At 44.5% G+C, this 18,118-nt stretch overlaps 1 protein-coding gene across 3 annotated transcripts in view; it reads left to right on the top strand.

The window, feature by feature from the left end:
* HECTD1 (HECT domain E3 ubiquitin protein ligase 1) overlaps positions 1–18,118 on the top strand; it is a 261,585-nt gene that overhangs the window by 130,360 nt on the left and 113,107 nt on the right. For all 3 annotated transcript variants that reach the window (XM_073609172.1, XM_073609173.1, XM_073609171.1), the window contains exons 14-21: positions 733–996; positions 1,633–1,709; positions 1,856–1,990; positions 2,211–2,357; positions 4,779–4,873; positions 9,533–9,638; positions 13,030–13,164; positions 13,482–13,621. In XM_073609172.1, the coding sequence (XP_073465273.1) occupies positions 733–996; positions 1,633–1,709; positions 1,856–1,990; positions 2,211–2,357; positions 4,779–4,873; positions 9,533–9,638; positions 13,030–13,164; positions 13,482–13,621 (1,099 nt within the window). The remainder of the gene's footprint in view (positions 1–732; positions 997–1,632; positions 1,710–1,855; positions 1,991–2,210; positions 2,358–4,778; positions 4,874–9,532; positions 9,639–13,029; positions 13,165–13,481; positions 13,622–18,118) is intronic.

The raw sequence follows: 18,118 nt of genomic DNA, 5'->3' as shown, positions 1-18,118 counted from the left end.
CCCTTTCAACTCTCACCTACAAAGTTGAGTTCCTTGTTGCCATCACTTTTGCATGGCAAGTGTCTGTCCTGAGGCCTTCTTGGGCTTTTTGGAGTACTTCTTGGGCTTTTCCGTATGAAGCAATTTTTTCCACAATTTGCAAGGCTGCCACTTAGTCACCTTTCACACATTCTCCGTGTTTTACAGGTGGATGTTTAGGCCTTTTCTGATGCCAGCTTTAGACATAAGGTCCTTCAGGTGACCCTTTGAGTTGCATGAAGCCCCTTGTTTTTTTGGGGGCCTTTTTGTGTTTTGTTGCCCACCTGTCAGTTGGACTGCTTTTGGCTGTCCCAACAGTCTATGAATACTTGTGCCCCTCAATGAATGCTAAAGAAAATTAAATTTTTGTACATATTGAAAAATCCATTTCTTGTAGTTTAATGGATATCCCCTTAGAGTCTAAAGTCGTGCTCTTGCTACGGCTTTATCACATAATTAAAGCATTCTGGTACTAGGGTCGGGCTGTGTGGCTGCATAGTCTAATAGTGTATGCATTCCTGTAAGAAATGGTACAAAAATTCCAGGTTTAGGAGTGATGCCATTCATTTTACTATTACAGATGTTAAACTCACTGGCATGTAGTTGATTTTCCCTTCTAATGGATAGGTACATTATTAGATGCCTGCCAATCTTGTTTGATGCTTTGTGCTTTCTTCACTAAAAACCTATCTTTTCTCTCTCTTCTCTTTGTAGAAAGTAGAAGTGAATTTCTAGAGAAGCTACAGCGGGCACGTAGCCAGGTTAAGCCGTCTACTTCCAGCCAGCCAATATTATCAATGCCTGGACCAAGCAAGCTAACAGTCGGAAATTGGTCTCTCACTTGTTTAAAAGATGGAGAAATTGCCATTCACAACTCTGATGGGCAGCAAGCAACCATATTGAAAGAGGACCTTCCAGGATTTGTGTTTGAATCTAACCGTGGAACCAAGCACTCTTTCACTGCAGAGACCTCGCTTGGTAAGTGCTGCAAAAAAGGAAAAAGGAACAGCAAACAAAATGGGCACTTACAAACACTTGCCTGCTTTTGCCTTAAAGCTCTGCTAAAAATAAGAAAAAGTAGAGCTACACCACTGCTGAATCCCAGATATTCCTAGTTATTGAAAGAATAGACACATGTCCTGCAGGATGCAAACAACTCGACCAACACATTTCACCATGACTGGGCTAACTCAAGGAGAAATCTTAAGCCGGTCATACACTGATTCAAATTCGATAGATGGAGAAACCCCCCCCCCTTTCAAAAGGGGATGGCAACACATTGCTTGAAATTCAGCCAGTCTCTTCAGAACTGGACAAATTTCAATCAGTATATTGCCAGCTTTAGTCTATGACTAGGCCCAGTTACAGGCTAAATGTGCCAATGCCAGAGTCTGCTTCTGGTGGGAACTCCCTCCATCCTTTCAAATAAATATTGTTATCTGTGATTAACGGGGGTGCAGCTCTATTTTTTCTTATTTGTAGGACTGATCTGTCAAGAACCAGGGCACTCATTTCTGTGTTTTGGAAGTTATATGAGCCTGGATCAGTACCCGCAGCATTTTGCTGCCTTTTGTTTTGTAGTTTAACAGTTCACGACATGTGTTTTCCTTTCAGGTTCAGAGTTTGTTACTGGCTGGACAGGGAAAAGAGGTAGAAAGCTCAAGTCCAAGCTGGAGAAAACAAAGCAGAAGGTACAGTACACTAGATACGTAGTAGTCTTTTATTCTAGGTTCGGTACTGTAGTAGGATGAAGTACTTAAGTGTGTCACACTAGTTTAATAAATAGCTCCTTTGTTCGGTAATTATTGGCCTTTCCTAAATATTTGTGTCTCGGAAGGTGCGGACAATGGCCAGAGATTTGTATGATGATCATTTCAAAGCAGTGGAGAGCATGCCACGTGGTGTGGTGGTTACATTGAGAAATATTGCTACACAGCTGGAATCCTCCTGGGAGCTCCACACAAACAGACAGGTCGGTGTATACTGGGTGAAGTACACTTTTTTTCTTTTTGGAGGATTAAAATTTATTTATTTTCCAACATGTTTATTATGGTTTTGACTTGTGTTATACTGAGGCCTGGTGAGATGTTTGTATGTGGAAATTAAGGCATTCGAATATATATCTAAACACTTTAGATTACGTTTGGTTTTTGTTTCCCCTTCTCTTAAACCCTGTCCCGTATATCTTGCAGTGTATTGAAGGAGAGAATACATGGAGAGATTTAATGAAAACCGCCCTGGAGAATCTTATTGTGTTATTGAAGGATGAAAATACCATATCTCCTTATGAAATGTGCAGCAGTGGTCTGGTCCAGGCTTTGCTTACTGTACTAAACAATGTATGTGACAAAGTATCTCTTGCTATAATTATGGTCAACTTTCTTTAAATGTGAAAAGAGTGAGTGGTAAAGAGAACTGATCTCAGGCGAGTCTGTGCAAAAGTTGGAATACCAAGACTTTTTTTTACTTATGTTTGTCCTAATATTTTGTTTTACTTTGTTTTAGACTTTGACCTGACTCTAAAGTTTAACCGCTTCCCCACCAGCCGCCGCTGTTTTACTGTGGCAGGTTGGCTCCCCTGGGCAAAGCGATGTTACCTTGCGTCGCTTTGCCTTTTGGCCACTAGGGGGCTCGTGCGCGCCGCTGGAAGCACGCGCCTGCGTCTCATTACCAGTGCGAGTTCCCGGCGGGTGCGATAACCGCCGGGCACCCGCGATCGCTCGTGACAGAGCGAGAACCAGGATCTGTGTATGTAAACGCACAGATCCCGGTTCTCTCAGGTGAGAAGAGCCTGATCGTGTGTTCATACTGATTATGAACACCGATCTGTCATTTCTCCTTGTCAGTCCCATCCCCCCAACAGTTAGAACACAGTGAGGGAACACAGTTAACCCCTTGATCACCCCCTGGTGTTAACCCCTTCACAGCCAGTGACATTTATACAGTAATCGGTGCATTTTTATAGCACTGATCGATGTATAATTATCACTGGTCCCAAAAATGTGTCAAAAGTGTCCGATATGTCCGCCGCAATATCGATAAAAATCGCTGATCACTGCCATTACTAGTAAAAATAATAATAAAAACGCCACAAATCTATCTACTATTTTGTAGGCGCTATAGCTTTTGCGCAAACCAACCAGTTTACACTTATTGTGCTATTTTTTTTTTTTGTTTAACAAAAATATGTAGAAGAATACATATCGGCCTAAATTTAGGAGAAAATTTGTTGTTTTTTTTTTTTTTTTAAATTTGGATATTTACTATAGCAAAAAAGTAAAAGATATTGTGTTTTTATTTTCAAAATTATCGCCCTTTGTTTATAGCGAAAAAATTAAAACTGCAGAGGTGATCAAATACCACCAAAAGAAAGCTCTATTTGTGGGAAAAAAAGGACGTCAATTTTGTTTGGGTACAGCGTCGCATGACCGTGCAATTGTCAGTTAAAGCGACGCAGTGCCGAATCGCAAAAAATGGCCTGGTCACTAAGGGGGCAAATCCTTTCGGGGCTGAAGTTAAAACCACTCCAAAGGCTACAAGTTTTTTTTAGCAATAGCATATTTTCATCAATCAGGGGAACATTCCCCAATACATTGTTTGTAAAGGCAAGTCAAACTGCTCACTTTTCCCCTTACCCCACAGCTCCAAATCATGCCACTTCCCCAAACTTTCAGGTCGGGTAGGGTCTGTACTGAGGACACAGGATAAGCGAACGTGTGCATTAAGGACAGATGAGGGTCATTTTATTTTATTTTTTATTGTTATTACTAGCGGCTATCTGCAATTTTTAGTGGGACTGCAACATTGTGGCGGACAAATGTGACCCTAAATGACACTTTTTGGGGACCAGTGACATTATTTCATTGATCGGTGCTATAAAAATGCACTGATCAATGTAAAAATGACACTGGCAGGGAAGGGGGGTTTACACTAGGGGCCAATCAAAAAGCGCCACACTCCCTCCGGTAAAGCGCCGCTAAAACTAAGCTTTACCGCTAATACTCGGGCGGTCTGAGTTTGAAAGTAGCCTAAGTGTGTTCCCACAGTAGGGGGGGTGGGCTGCCAGGAATATGACAGAGATCACTGTTCCCGATGACTGGGAGCAGTAGCTCTGTGTCATGCCTCCTGTCAGAATGGGGATCCGCTTGTTTACAAAAGGAGACATCGAATCTGCCCAACCTGCGGGCATGCTCCAGCAGCTTGCAGCCCCTGCCCGCAACTGCGCTTGCACGAGCCGCCATATAGCTACGGCAGTTCACACAGGAGAGCCGGCCTGTGTGAACACACGATCAGGCCTAGATTTAAACCTTAACTGGATTACATTAAAAAATGTTAAACACTGTGAATCGTAAACTATTACTTTGCATTTCACTACTGATTATCACCAGTTTCTTTCAACCACCACTTGCCCATATACACTTGCTCCAGCTTTGGTTGTACATTATTGCTCTTGACCAGAAACTGAGAGTGACAATAGTGAACCATGGCTGTACAATATATGTTGGCACAGCTATTTTTAGTCTCTGAGATGCATGGGCTAGGGTTACAATGTGGAAGCACAGCTGGGAGACAGTTGTCGCCCCATAACAAGAAGTACCAGAACAGAGGACATTATTGCAGGATTACCAGATATTATTTTAATGAAAGCTGCAGATTTAGAAAGATTGAAAACTTTTAAAATTATATGTAACATAAAAAAACTCAAACGATTTAATGACTGTTTTACATATACTTTAATTTGAAATGCTTCTGTCTTTTAGAATGAAGAGTTTGATCATAAACGGGACTGTGGACAATTGGTGGAGAGAGTGAATGTATTTAAGACTGCATTCACAGAAAATGAGGATGATGAAAGGTGTGTGTAATATTGAACAGCTCATGCCTAAAAAATTGTAACTCCACTTTCTCTTTCTCTCATTGAAGGACACAACCATACTTCATGACTGATGGTGTTGATGTCGCAACCTACAGGAGCAGGATGCTAGGTGCAGCTAAATTATTTGCTAGCTTCTCATGAGTTAGGACATGAAGCTGGGATGAGAGTGCCCTTTCGGCAGCTCTCCTCCCAGTGTGGACAACTGGCAAGCAGATGGTCCCGATCACTAAATTGGGGCAATAGTCTCTGCATTCCAACGTTTTTCTCCAGATCTGTCAATGCTGGAGAAGTTCGGACTAGTTTGCCTACTGCGAGACTGAGATTTCATCCCTGCAAGTTCCCCATTGCTTGTCTTTTCCTTTCTTCAAGAGGTGTGGTCCTCAGCACTGTGAAGGGCTAAGTATCTGCCTTGGTTGTTCTCTTTCAAAGATCCTTGACTTCTTTCTCCCTCATTCGTACTTTCTTTGAAGCGGTTACCTGGGTTGTGCCCCTCTCTAGACCCCCTTTGCCCTCTTGGGATTTCAATTTTTTCTTGTCAGCTTTGCAAAAGCCTCCTTTTAAAAATATTCTGGCTGTCCCCTTTCATCTTTGTCTCCGGTTGTGGCCATCCCCTCTGCATGTAGGGTGACCGAGCTAGCAGCCTTTTCTTGTGAACAGCAGTTTTTGGTGTTACACAAGTATAAAGTGTTTTTTTTTCGCCCTCATCTTTTCTTCTTACCTAAGGTGGTGTTGACCTTTCACTTGAACAAAAACTTTGTTCTACCATCTCTCTGCCCCTCATCCCAGAGGGCGACCCTTCATTGCCCGGATGTAGTTAAGGTAATTGGGGTTTACCTTTCCACTATGGCCCCTATTCACAAATCAATTATTCATTGCACTTGAGAAGGTTTAGCGTTTTCGCCTTCCACCATTTCCAGGTGGATTTGTCACACTGTAGCCTAGGTCTATACAATTGAAGGCCAAGTTGCTGGATATTCTATCAGGGTGCTGTGCGTCTTGGGCTTTTCATTATTCTGCTTTAGTTGTTCAGGTTTGCAAGGTGGCTAATTGTTAGTCTGTTCCCACTTTTACCAAATTCTAGAAGGTTGACGTAGCTTCCTCAGCAGATGCCAACTTTTGCCGTTTTTCAGGTGACAGTTTGAGTTTTGCTGGAGTGCGGTTCCCTGTACTTATACTGGGTCCACCCTTCTTATTTCTGGTGCTGCTTTGTGATGTGCCATCCATCATGAAGTATGGCTGTGTCCTTCAGTGAATGAAAGGCTGACCAGGATTTTTGTACTCTCTGTAAAATCCTTATTTCTTCATTGAAATACACAGCACTCGCCTGGTCTTCTTTTGCCTGTGTCAGTGGGTATGTCCTATACTGCTGGCTATTAACTGAACTCCTTGCTGCAGATTTAGGGAGCCCCCTCGTTTTGCTTTTAGTTTAGTTGCATCTAGCGTCCTGCTCTTCCTGTAGGTGGTGACATCAAAGCCATCCGTCATGAAGTATGACTGTGTCCTTCAATTAACTCAGAGAAAAGGATTTTACAGTGATTACAAAAATCAAGTTTCTTTATGGTACATCACGGCACACAGAGCAGCCATAGTAATTACTATGTGGGTTAAACGCCACCTATAAGTGAATGGACACTGGCACACCCAAAGATAGGAAGTCCCCCTCTATATAACCCCTCCCATACAGGAAGTACCTCAGTTTTTTCGCCAGTGTCTTCAAGGTGATGGTCATGGATTACATGTGCTCTTGGAGCATACTTGGAAGTCTGGAGGATTCTATTTGGAATCATGGACTTCAATCGGATCCATTCAAAAAAGCTGTAAGCCAGAAATGGATGGTATCCGAGCCTCATGAAAAGGAAAGAATATTCCTCAAGGTTTTGCCTATAATGCAGCTTTGCAGCGCTGGACCCTGCATAATGGAACCCTGTGCAGTGTTCTGACCAAGGTGGTTTCCTGCAGGGTGCTATACAGGTCCAGAGGACTGGACCCCACATTAAGGGGGACCCAGTCTCTGAAGGTCTTTATGACAAAGCTCGCCATGATGGGTGAAGATTGGGTCTGGCCGTGTTTTCTCCAGCAAACCATGCGGCGGGAATGGTACGTTTTAAAAAAAAAACACAATGAAGTAAAAAACCTGGGAAAGGAACACATTTGGTTCACTTCAAAAGATTTCTTCTGAGTAGCGAATGCCTTGCCTGTTTTTCACCAATAGAGGGTGTATTGTAACATACCTGCTTACGGAATTGGTCCGTTCAGCATATAAATTGCCCCCAGCAGAAGTGGCTGAGGCCCCCTGTTCTTCCTTGGGTTCTTTGAGGCCTTCACAGGGCCCGCATGCTTTCCCTTTACACCCACTGCTAGAGCAACTGGTATATGCGGACTGGGATCACCCAGATAGGCATTTTCTCCCTCCTGTGAGATTTTCTCTTTTTTATCCAATGGAGTAAAAATTCACTAAAAAGTGGAGTTTGCCAGCAGTGGATGCTGCAATTTCCTATGTAAATAGGAGCCTAACTTGTCCAGTAGACAGTGTCCAGGTTTTCAAAGATCCAGCCGACAAGAAGCTGGATTCTTTTTACTTAAGCTTCTTTTTCTGTAGCTGGGTCAGCAGTACGGCCTGCAGTAGCAGCGATAGGGGTTTGTCAATCCTTAAAAGACCAGCTCGAGCAGGTTATTAAAAGTGTCCCTACTCAAGGGGAAGCAGCCCATGAGTTAGTGGAGCTGCCAAGGACCTTATGTTTTGCGGTGGATGCCCTTAAAGATTCTATTAAACAGGTTTCACGCTTTGCCCTCTTATCTGTGCATGTGCACAGAATTCTCTGGTTGAAGCATTGGTCAGCTGAGTTGCCGTGCAAAAAGCTATTGGGAAGTTTTCCTTTTCATGGGGAACAGTTGTTCAGAGATGACTTGGATAAGTATATCCCAAAAATTTCAGGTGGTAAGAGTGCCCTTTTACTGGTTAAAAGAAGGAGTAAGCGTCTTCATTTAAACATTCTTTTTCCCCAGCACCAGGTGCTACAGCCTCCAGGCAGTTTTGATGGCCTCCGCCATGCGGTTCAAGAGGTAAGCCTCAAGGTCAAGCACAAGGCTAGAAGAAGCCCTGGGGGCAGAAGCATACAAAACAGAGTCCTAAGGCCTTTTTCTTGGTTGCAGTAACTTCGGCAAGGAGAGTGTCAGAATTGGCACCTTTTTCCTGTAAGGAGCCATACTTAATTATTCATAAGGACAAGGTGGTGTTAAGTCCTCATCCAACCTTTTTACCCAAGGTAGCGTCCAGTTTTCACTTGAACCAAGATGTCTCTTTGCCTTTGTTTTTCCCAGAACCTCGCTCCGCGGAAGAAAAATTGTTGCATTCTCTCAATGTGGTGAGAGCTGTCAGGATCTATCTGAAGGTGACAGCTCAGATAAGAAAGGCTGATGCTTTGTTTGTGCTGCCAGATGGGCCCAGAAAAGGGCAGGCTTCATCAAAATTGACTGTTTCCCAGTGGATTAGTCGGGTTATAATTCAGGCTTATGGATTGAAAAGAAGGGTTCCACCTTTTCAAATTAGAGCACACTCTACCAGGGTAGTAAGTGCTTCATGGGCAGTGCGTCACCAGGCCTCTATGGCTCAAGTTGGCAGGGCTGTGACTTGGTTGTCAGTACATACATTTACTAAATTTTACCAGTTGGATGTAAGGTGGCAGGAGGATGCCGCTTTTGGCCGCAGTGTACTGCAGGCAGCAGTATAGGTCCTCAGGTCTGATGGCGGCCTGCTTTGATATGTGTCCCTCCCCTCAAGGGCATTGCTTTGGGACATCCCACATAGTAATTATTATGGCTGCTCTGTGTCCCGTAATGTACGTTAAAAAAAATAAGATTTTTAATACAGCTTACCTGTAAAATCCTTTTCTTGGAGTACATCACGGAACACAGAGGTCCCTCCGCTCTTGCTGGGATATACATTGCTTTGCTACAAAACTGAGGTACTTCCTGTATGGGGAGGGGTTATATAGAGGGGGACTTCCTGTCTTTGGGTGTGCCAGTGTCCATTCACCTATAGGTGGCGTATAACCCACATAGTAATTTATATGGCTGCTCTGTGTCCCGTGATGTACTCCAAGAAAAGGATTTTACAGGTAAGCTGTATTAAAAATCCCATTTTTTTTTTTTTTTTTGGCAAAAGCATACAAACAATTACAGATAGCATATGAAGACATCAACAAATACCGGGTTACCTTTTTCTGAAAAGCTTTGTGCTGCTTTGAGAATACTTATATGTACATTGGAATTTGAATCAAAATTGAGTCGCAGTGGGGGCCATGCCTTTCTTTTACCTTTGCTAGTTTGTTACTTTACCATAAAAAGTCTGCTAAAATTTTAGCAAAATGTAACTGATTTTATTTTGTAGCAACATCTATTGTATCCTAAATTCAATAAATGTAATTAAAGATAGATTGTGCTGTTTGATAAACTGAAAAAAAAAAACCTCTTTTGCTTTATACTCAATTTGCTGAGCTAGTTTGTACAAATAATGTGTCCTGTATATTAGAATTTGCTGTTTCAAGGATTTAGGAAATCCTACTGAAACATAAGAATCCACGTAGGAATTGTTACTTATTTTTTTAATATATTCAAATATTCTTTATATATTTACAGTCGGCCAGCTATTGCTCTGGTGCGAAAACTGATTGCAGTGCTGGAGTCTATAGAGCGGTTGCCGCTACACCTGTATGACACACCAGGGTCCAGCTACAATCTTCAAGTAAGTGCATGTAAACTGTCATAAAAGTAGATGGTTGGGGAGAACCTTTCAACTAGCATGAGGAGATGTCGTTCACTCACACAGACTGGTAGAAGTGATTGGCTAAATACCATTTTACAAATGCATTAACACAAACTCCTGTATAAAATATTTTGCATACTTACAGCCAGCTTTGCACAGTCCAAGTATGCATTTATGATAACTGATTGGCCTCTGTAGAAGCTGGAAATCACTGTAGTAGCAACAGTCTTGCAAACGTTGTGTCCAGTGGCTGCCATTCTGCATAGTAACCACAGGTGGTGGCTTGCTTGGTAAGACGACATATAGAGAAGGCCTTGCATTTTGATTAATGAATGCAAAGCATTTTCTGATTGTAGATCGTGTTGTCACCAGCCTTCCTCTCCACCTTGGAAGCGATTTCTGAGAACAACCCCTATGGTTACATTTCAGAAGGGTAGATGCTCGGCAGAGCACCTGGAAGAATTTAGCTTTAAAAGAGGCTGCTTGGGTATCACAGCTGACCCAATGTAAGTATGCAAATTGTATCATCCCCATGCACATTGGAGGTTTAGCCCTAGAACATGAGGCTCTAGGATAGTGATGGCAAACCTTTTTGAGCCCGAGTGCCCAAACAGTGATGCAAAACCAACTTATTTATTTCAAAGTGCCAACACAAAATCAAACCTACCAGAGCGGCTCTGTACTTTGACTGATCATCCCTCTGAATGAGCCCTAAGGGACCAAAAACATACGATTCTGCCAGATTTGCTCAGAATATAGGGTACAGGAATGCATTGTGCTCAGAATACAGGGTTCAGGAATGCAATGTGCTCAGAATACAGTGATCAGGAATGCGTTGTGCTCAGAATACAAGGTTCAGGAATGCGTTTTGCTCAGAATACAGGGTTCAGGAATGCGTTTTGCTCAGAATACAGTGTTCAGGAATGTGTTTTGTTTAGAATGCGTTTTTTCTCACAATGCGCTGTGCAACTTACACTGACCTACCTGCCACATACTTCCTACACTATTCCCCCCCCCATCCCCCCACACACAGTGCAATGTAGATCGTAGGATTTATCCTCCTCCTTACCTCTCCATGGCCTCATTGTCCATCACATCAGGGCTATCCCCAGCACCGGGCAGGCACTATTGCAGGAGTCCCCGCCATCCAGCTGCTCGTTTGGTGTCCCAGCCGCCGGGAGGTCAGCTAGCAGCCACTGCACCTTTCCCATGACCATGATCTGCTCCCAGCACCACCCTTCCCCCGTTTCATGGGTCGCAGTGCATTTGCCAGAGGGACAGGCTGTACCAAAGTAGTCCTGGGGAAGTGGGAGCTGGAATAGGGTGCCGCAAACAGGAATGCCTCACCAGAGAATTAGGGGCCCGGGGGAGGCAATAAGCTGCAGCACAGACCCTCGGGACGGTGGAGGAATAACTTTACATCCTTCTAAATGTCGCACAAGTGACTGCCTGGCTGGGTGATTTCCCCCCCATCCTGGCGGCATGCTGCGTGCCCACAGAGAGGTCTCGGCTTGCCATAGGTTCGCCATCACTGCTCTAGGGTTTAGGTGCAAGTTCAGTTGCACCGTCTAGCCTAGCTGCCAGCAACCTGTAACAGTATGGGGGTTAAAAGTAGCTGAGACTGGACGGTGCACCGAGTGCTACTGATATTTGGGTCAGACCTTTTGCTTTTTGGGCATTCATCCCCCTCTTACAGAGTTTTATGTGCTGCCAGCAGTGGGACTGGACAATGCACTAGTGCCTTCTGCCCACACCTAAATGCCAGAGCCTCATGCACCAGGCCTAAACATCCAATATGCATGTGGCCTAAACTCAAAAACTGAACTCCAAGCAGTTCTAAAAAGACTTGCATTAATGTATCTCTGTAATCACTGATATATCAATACATGTATGTTTTTTTTTAATGCAAGCAATGCAATTCCCTGAATGTGTCGTTCCTGTAAAATAGAGCTCAGACTGTGGAAGGGAGCAGCAGCACATGGAGCCAGCCAGGTGTGCTGCAGTACAAGTGCATGTTAATGGAAATAGAGAGCAGAGTGCCAGAGGTGAACTCATCCATGTGCTGCTTCTCCTTTAACTGTCCAGTCACAGGGTGGAGTGAGGAAGAGACCTGTAAGGCCCCTTTCACACGGCTATAACTTTTTTCTCAGCAGGGAATCTGTCCACTGGTCTCCTGCGGAGCGGCTGGATCACAGGTCTGTGTCCACTTCGCTTATGCATAGCGGACACGGATGCAGCCTGCTCTGCTCTATGGGCAGTCACATGTAAATGGATCACCTGTATGTTTACACCCGACTGCCATCCGATCCCCTTTTGTTTGTTTTTATCGGATCGGAGGTAGTTGGCTGTAAACAGACACAAGTTTGTTTATAGCTATAGAAGAATGGAAGGTCCGATGGGGTCCGCATGGAAAATGGACAGGCGGACCAGATCAGACCTCTCATGTGAAAGGGGCCAAGTGAAATTGTAGCAGAGAAAGGTTGGCTGCATTAATCTCAGATCTGTATGCACCTAAACTCTTTGGTAGGTAAAACAACTCTACAACAACACAGCAAGTTGCTCTTTTGAACGTTATACATTGATGTTTTAGTGCCACATTTTTCACCCCTAAACAAGAGGTAATCAGCATCCTGGGGATCATGCGTGTATTGCTCACTAAATACATCCACTGCAAAAATGGTGTAATGACTAGCACTGGGATTTAAAGCGGTTGTAAACCCCTGAAGAATAAAAAAAAAAAACACTGTAAAAAAAAAATAAATTGCATACTAGCATATTATGAAATGCTTACCTTAGCACTAAGCCCTTCCAGCGGCGCCTGTTCACCGAGATGGCTGACATCTTCCCCCGGTATTTCTTCTGGGTTCGCTGGCTCCAGTGCTGTGAGTGGCTGGAGCCGCGATGACGTCACTCCCACGCATGAGTGCGGGCGCCACCGTTTCCTGCACGGGCTCTGAAGGTCAGGTACTGTAAAGCCAGACCATCAGAGCGCATGCGCCGTTGTCATCGGCTGCATGCACGCTAAATATATCTTGAACTATGCAAGTTTAGGAGATGCTCACAGTACCTACAGGTAAGCCTTATTATAGGCTTTCCTGTAGGTAAACGTGGTGTAACAGAGTTTACAACCACTTTAAGGAGACTGTAGATTTATACCAGTGAGCAGTAATTAAGTGAAAGACTTTTACTTGGGAGATGACACTTAGAGCTTTCGAGACTACACATTGAGTTGTTCTCCTTTCTAGGGAAAAAAAGCTTTTTCTCAGTGCAGTGATTTCTGTGCTTTTATGATTTTCATTTTGTGGTCTTTGTACAGAGTGATGGCAATTAGCATGATTACAGGCTGATATTTGTTTACTGTCTTGATTAGATCCTTACTCGAAGGCTTCGGTTCAGACTGGAGCGCGCACCTGGAGAAACCTCCCTTATTGACCGCACCGGTCGAATGCTTAAAATGGAGCCATTGGCTACAGTGGAGTCCTTAGAACAGTATTTGCTGAAGATGGTAAGTTTTCTGTTGCTTGTTGGGGTCTGCCAACTGTGCCTTAAAAGCTCTTTGCTTTTGTTACAGAAAACACAAGCACACTTTTTTTTTGGTTAATAATGTCTTCAGGAGAGCTTGCTAGTGCAAAGTGATGCATCATGCAATGCTAGTCTGTCTACTTTGTTCACAATCTTGTTTTTATACTCGGTTACTGTAGTATTTACCCATTGCTAAAAATATTCCCTTGCCATTTAGAAAAACCTTTTGTGAATTATATATGAAAATCGTTATTTTTCTGTACACGTGCACTACTAATAGTTTATTTGGTTTCATTACAGGTGGCCAAACAGTGGTATGACTTTGACCGCTCATCTTTTGTGTTTGTGCGTAAGCTGCGTGAAGGGCAAAGCTGTGTGTTCAGACACCAGCATGATTTTGATGATAACGGAATCATGTATTGGATTGGGACCAATGCAAAGTAAGTAACTCTTCAACTACAGTTAGGTGTGAATAAAAATATAAGGCATTTCAGCCCAAATGTAGGTTAACTGTGGTCTATCAACATTGCAGTAAAACCCCTCTTCCTCGATGCAACTGCATCCAATAGACGTGGTTTCGACACAGCCCAATTCACCTATATGGGACATGGTAGCAGATGGTCTGCTTAACACATCATGCCCTATTTTTTTTTTTTTTCCACGTCATGAAGCACAGATATGTGGCTACACCAATGGTGGCTGAGGCAAGGTAAAAACCCACCTCAGCCACCTGATTTTGTTGCTTGACAGTTCCCATGTGAAAAGGGTCTTGCTGTTTTGCCGAGAGCTGAAACAGCTTCGAAGTACAGGATCTAAATTACTACTTTACATTGATTTTGCACACATTTTGTACAAAAAAAGGTTGCGGAAAAAAAACTCCTTGTTGATCGTTATTAAAGTGGAGCTAAAGTTAAAACTCGTATTTCTTTCTCGAACATCACAGGACACAGAGCCTCAGTAATTACTGTTGGGTTATATAGGTATCACTGGTGATTGGACACTGGCACACCCTAACCAGGAAGTTCAACCCCCTATATAATTCCTCCCCCTTGCAGGGATACCTCAGTTTTTACGCCAGTGTCTTAGGTGATAAACGTGTAAAGATGTCCTGTGCTGAGCTCCAAAGGGATTATCCTATATCCTATACTGGGGCAGGCCAGGCGAACCGGATCCATTCCAAAGTGTCTTTTCTAGGCCGAATTGGATGGTACCCGGGCCTTGTGTCCGAAGAAACAAGGTTTTACCTGTAACGCTTCTCTTTTTAGAGAGCTGGACCCCTGAACCATATTAGAAAATGGTTTTTCTAGCCTAATTTCTAGCCAGGTGCTTTACAGGGCCAGAACTGTGGATCCCCCTATTCGTAGGGGGCCCCAGTCTCTGACGGTTTTTTCAAACGGAGCCCACCGTGAGAGGCGAAGATTGGGTCTGTACAACAAACCCTGCGGCTGGATAAGGTAGGGGAGATTCCACAGAATTTTTTAATTCTAGTAGGTTTCTCCTTTAAGGTAAATGCATGCTATGCCTATTGTGACCACCGGGGGCTCCCAAGAGCACAAACCGTCTTATGCTAATGTCTGTCTCAAGTGTTCGACGCTGCACAAGCTCCTCCGGCCAGCTCCAGGTAGGATGGATGGGGCGCTCTCCTCAGGGATATCTCCCCCCAGACTAGGGGGGGGGGGCCGCAGGTGATCTGTAAGGCGGTTAGACACCACATTTTCACTGCTGTCGCCGCCGCCATTTGCACGGGGCAGGCCCATCACTACCGGCCTCTCTCCCTCCTCCCCCAGCCTCCTCCATGTTGGTTCAGAAGGGTCGGCTGGCGCAGGAAGCGCTCGTTTAGACGCCCACAGGACCAGCTGCAGGCTATTAAAGGCACTGATTGCAGGTGCACTAAGCCTTCTGGAGGGACACAGAGCTGACGGTCGCATGTAAGGTGGGACACAGGCATTCTCCTAGGCAGCATTTACTAAAGTAACACCAGACTGGGCATTGGGTAGTACGGCTTTTAGCCAGACTACATCGCTCAGCAGTCAGTTTTCATCTTGTGATACCTCCACCTTGTTGCTTTGCACTTTGGGTAGAAGAGGTTCAAGCACCCCAAGAACCAGAGACTCTAGGGGATCTCGTTCAGGTTCTGAGGGCCCCCTGTCTGCAGCATCCTCCCCCTCTGAGGGGCCAGGGACGGCTAGCCAGGGAGAGCCGTCAGGGGCTATACCTGCTTCTGGCACTTCAGCCCCAGTATACATTACACAGGAGGTTTTTTCCTCAGCCATTAATGGTTTAGAGGAAAGATTAATGGCCGTGATTACGTCTTCACTCGGTGGAAGAAAACGCACTAGGCCTTCCTCTGTTCCCCAAGACCCTCAGGAAGAGGAGCTCTGGGATAAAGGAGAGGAATCCCTTTTAGAGGATCGGGATGGGACGGATGATTCCTCTTCGGAGGAATCAGGTGGAGAGGGACCGTCTGCGACTGCCCAAGAGGAGAAAGTCTTAGTGCAGATCTTTACTGGATTGGTCCACTCCACATTTAAGTTGCCCATATCTGAATCAGTTAAAGAACCCTCTTCTTCTTTAGGGTCACTGAAACCTCCTCAAACAGCACAGGCTTTTCCTGTTCATCTGTAATATCGTAAAAAATACTGCGCTATCCCATAAGTGGAAATGATCCCCACATGTGTGTGATGAAAAGACAAATATCTCAAACCAAAAATTGAAATGTAAAATGCTGCTGCAACCTTAGATGTGAAACAACCTCCACCTTACTAGCTATACAATTTAAAGGCTGCGCTGCTAGTGCAAATACATGATCATATTAACTGAAAATACCATAATTATGAATGAACACAAGTGAATTGTTTCATAACAAAAAAAAAAAATGCACATAAATCGCATGCAAAAAAAAAGAATCGCATGCAAAAAAAATGAGTGGAACATTCAGTAAACAAAAACGATTAAGTAGAGTCCATTTAGTCATAGATTGAAATGAACTGTAGGTCTTGTGGGTGTAGAAAATGGTTGGATAGAGGGAGAAAGACACCCTTCCTTCAAGTGATATAAAGATTATCTCCGTAGGGAGCGTGATGTTAAAATAGAGAGAAGATCCTCCACCTCAAGTAAGGTAAGCCCCTTACCAGATCCAAAGATCTCCTGTCACAGAGATCATGCACACATGTGGCTGTGTCCCCCAGCCACTGGGTCTCTGTCAGTGCGCAGATCGGAAGCCACCTCTCCAGGAAATCAATCCAAACGTGATTTATCCGCTCACAGACCATGGATAAATAGGAAAGAAATGCTCCATAGCGTAATACAGTTAAAATTCACTTTAATTTATAAAAGAAAAGCACTTACAATTTGTGCAGTAAAGATCGCTTATAAAAACATGTAGCGCCGGCCGGCTTCAGCTGCTGCCCGTTTCTTCCGGGTTCAGCGTGGTATGGTGGTGACGTCAGCACGCCGCTCCTCCCTACGCCGTTTCGACAAATCTGTCGTCTTCCTGGGGTACGGGCGGCATGCTGACACACCAGCATGCCGCCCGTACCTGTTCATCATTTACTTGAAAAGCTCCTTTATGCTGAGTGGGATCACCCAGATAAAGGTTTTTTTCCGCCGAAAAAGTTTTCAACACTTTATCCTATGGAAGAAAAGTTTATGAAAATGTGGGGAGTACCAGCCATTGATGCCGCCATTTCCTCCGTAAATAATAGTCTGACTTGTCCTGTAGACAATGCTCAGATGCTCAGGGATCCTGTAGATAAAAAGATGGAATCCCTATTGAAGGATGTTTTCTCCTTAGCAGGCTTAGTGGCTCAACCTGCAGTAGCAGCGATTGGAGTCTGTCAATACCTAAGAGACCATGTTAAGCAGGTCATCAAGGTTTTACCTGAACAGCAGGCCCAGGGGTTGGCTAACCTTCCAGCGGCCTTATGTTATGTTGTTGACGCCATCAGAGATTCTATCATGCAAACCTCTCGTCTGAAGAAGCCTACTAGGCAAAACACTAAGACCTCTGCATGAGGCGGCGCCCCCCCGCTCGCTCGAGTGGGGGGGAAGACTGCGACAGTTCTCAGGGCTCTGGCAGGAGGATTTCCAGGACAGATGGGTAATCTCCACGGTAACCTTAGGGTACAAGCTGGAGTTTCAGGAATTTCCTTCTCCTCGTTTCCTCAGGTCTTCTAGCGTTAGAGCGACTTTTGTCGCAGGAGGTCATTATGGTAGTTCCCACGAAGGATCAAAGATTGGGCTTCTATTCCAACCTTTTTACGGTCCAAAAACCAAATTGGGATGTCAGACCCATTTTGGATTTAAGGGATCTGAACCGATTCCTAAGGATTCAATCCTTCCGCATGGAATCAATTCGGACAGTAGTCTCCACCCTGCAGGGAGGAGAATTTCTGGCATCAATAGACATCAGAGATGCATATCTGCATGTGCCCATTTTTCCTGCTCATCAGAAGTTTCTGCGCTTCGAGATAGGAGGGCGCCATTTTCATTTTGTGGCTCTGCCTTTTGGGATAGCCACTGCACCTCGAGTGTTCACAAAGGTCTTGGCTCCTCCTCTGGCCAGATTAAGGGCTCAGGGTATAGCTGTCATAGCATACCTAGATGACCTGCTCCTGATAGACCGGTCGGTAGCCTCCTTGAACGGGAACTTGAGGACCACAGTCAAGTATCTGGAACACCTAGGTTGGATGCTCAACCTAGAAAAATCTTTCCTAAAACCAGTAAGAAGACTGGAGTATTTGGGTCTGATCATAGATACAAACCAGGAGAAAGTATTTCTACCTCAGGCAAAGATCACTGCTTTAAGGGATCTGATCCTGGCAGTCAGGACCAAGAAGGGTCCCTCTGTCCGCCTTTGTATGAGGCTGCTGGGAAAGATGGTGTCTTCGTTCGAAGCGGTTCCCTATGCACAGTTCCATTCAAGACTACTGCAGCAC

Source organism: Aquarana catesbeiana, linkage group LG13, assembly GCF_042186555.1.
Source record: "Aquarana catesbeiana isolate 2022-GZ linkage group LG13, ASM4218655v1, whole genome shotgun sequence".
In the NCBI taxonomy this organism is placed as follows: domain Eukaryota; kingdom Metazoa; phylum Chordata; class Amphibia; order Anura; family Ranidae; genus Aquarana; species Aquarana catesbeiana.
Note: the sequence above shows the minus strand (reverse complement) of the source record. Positions and strands in the feature narration are given on the sequence as shown.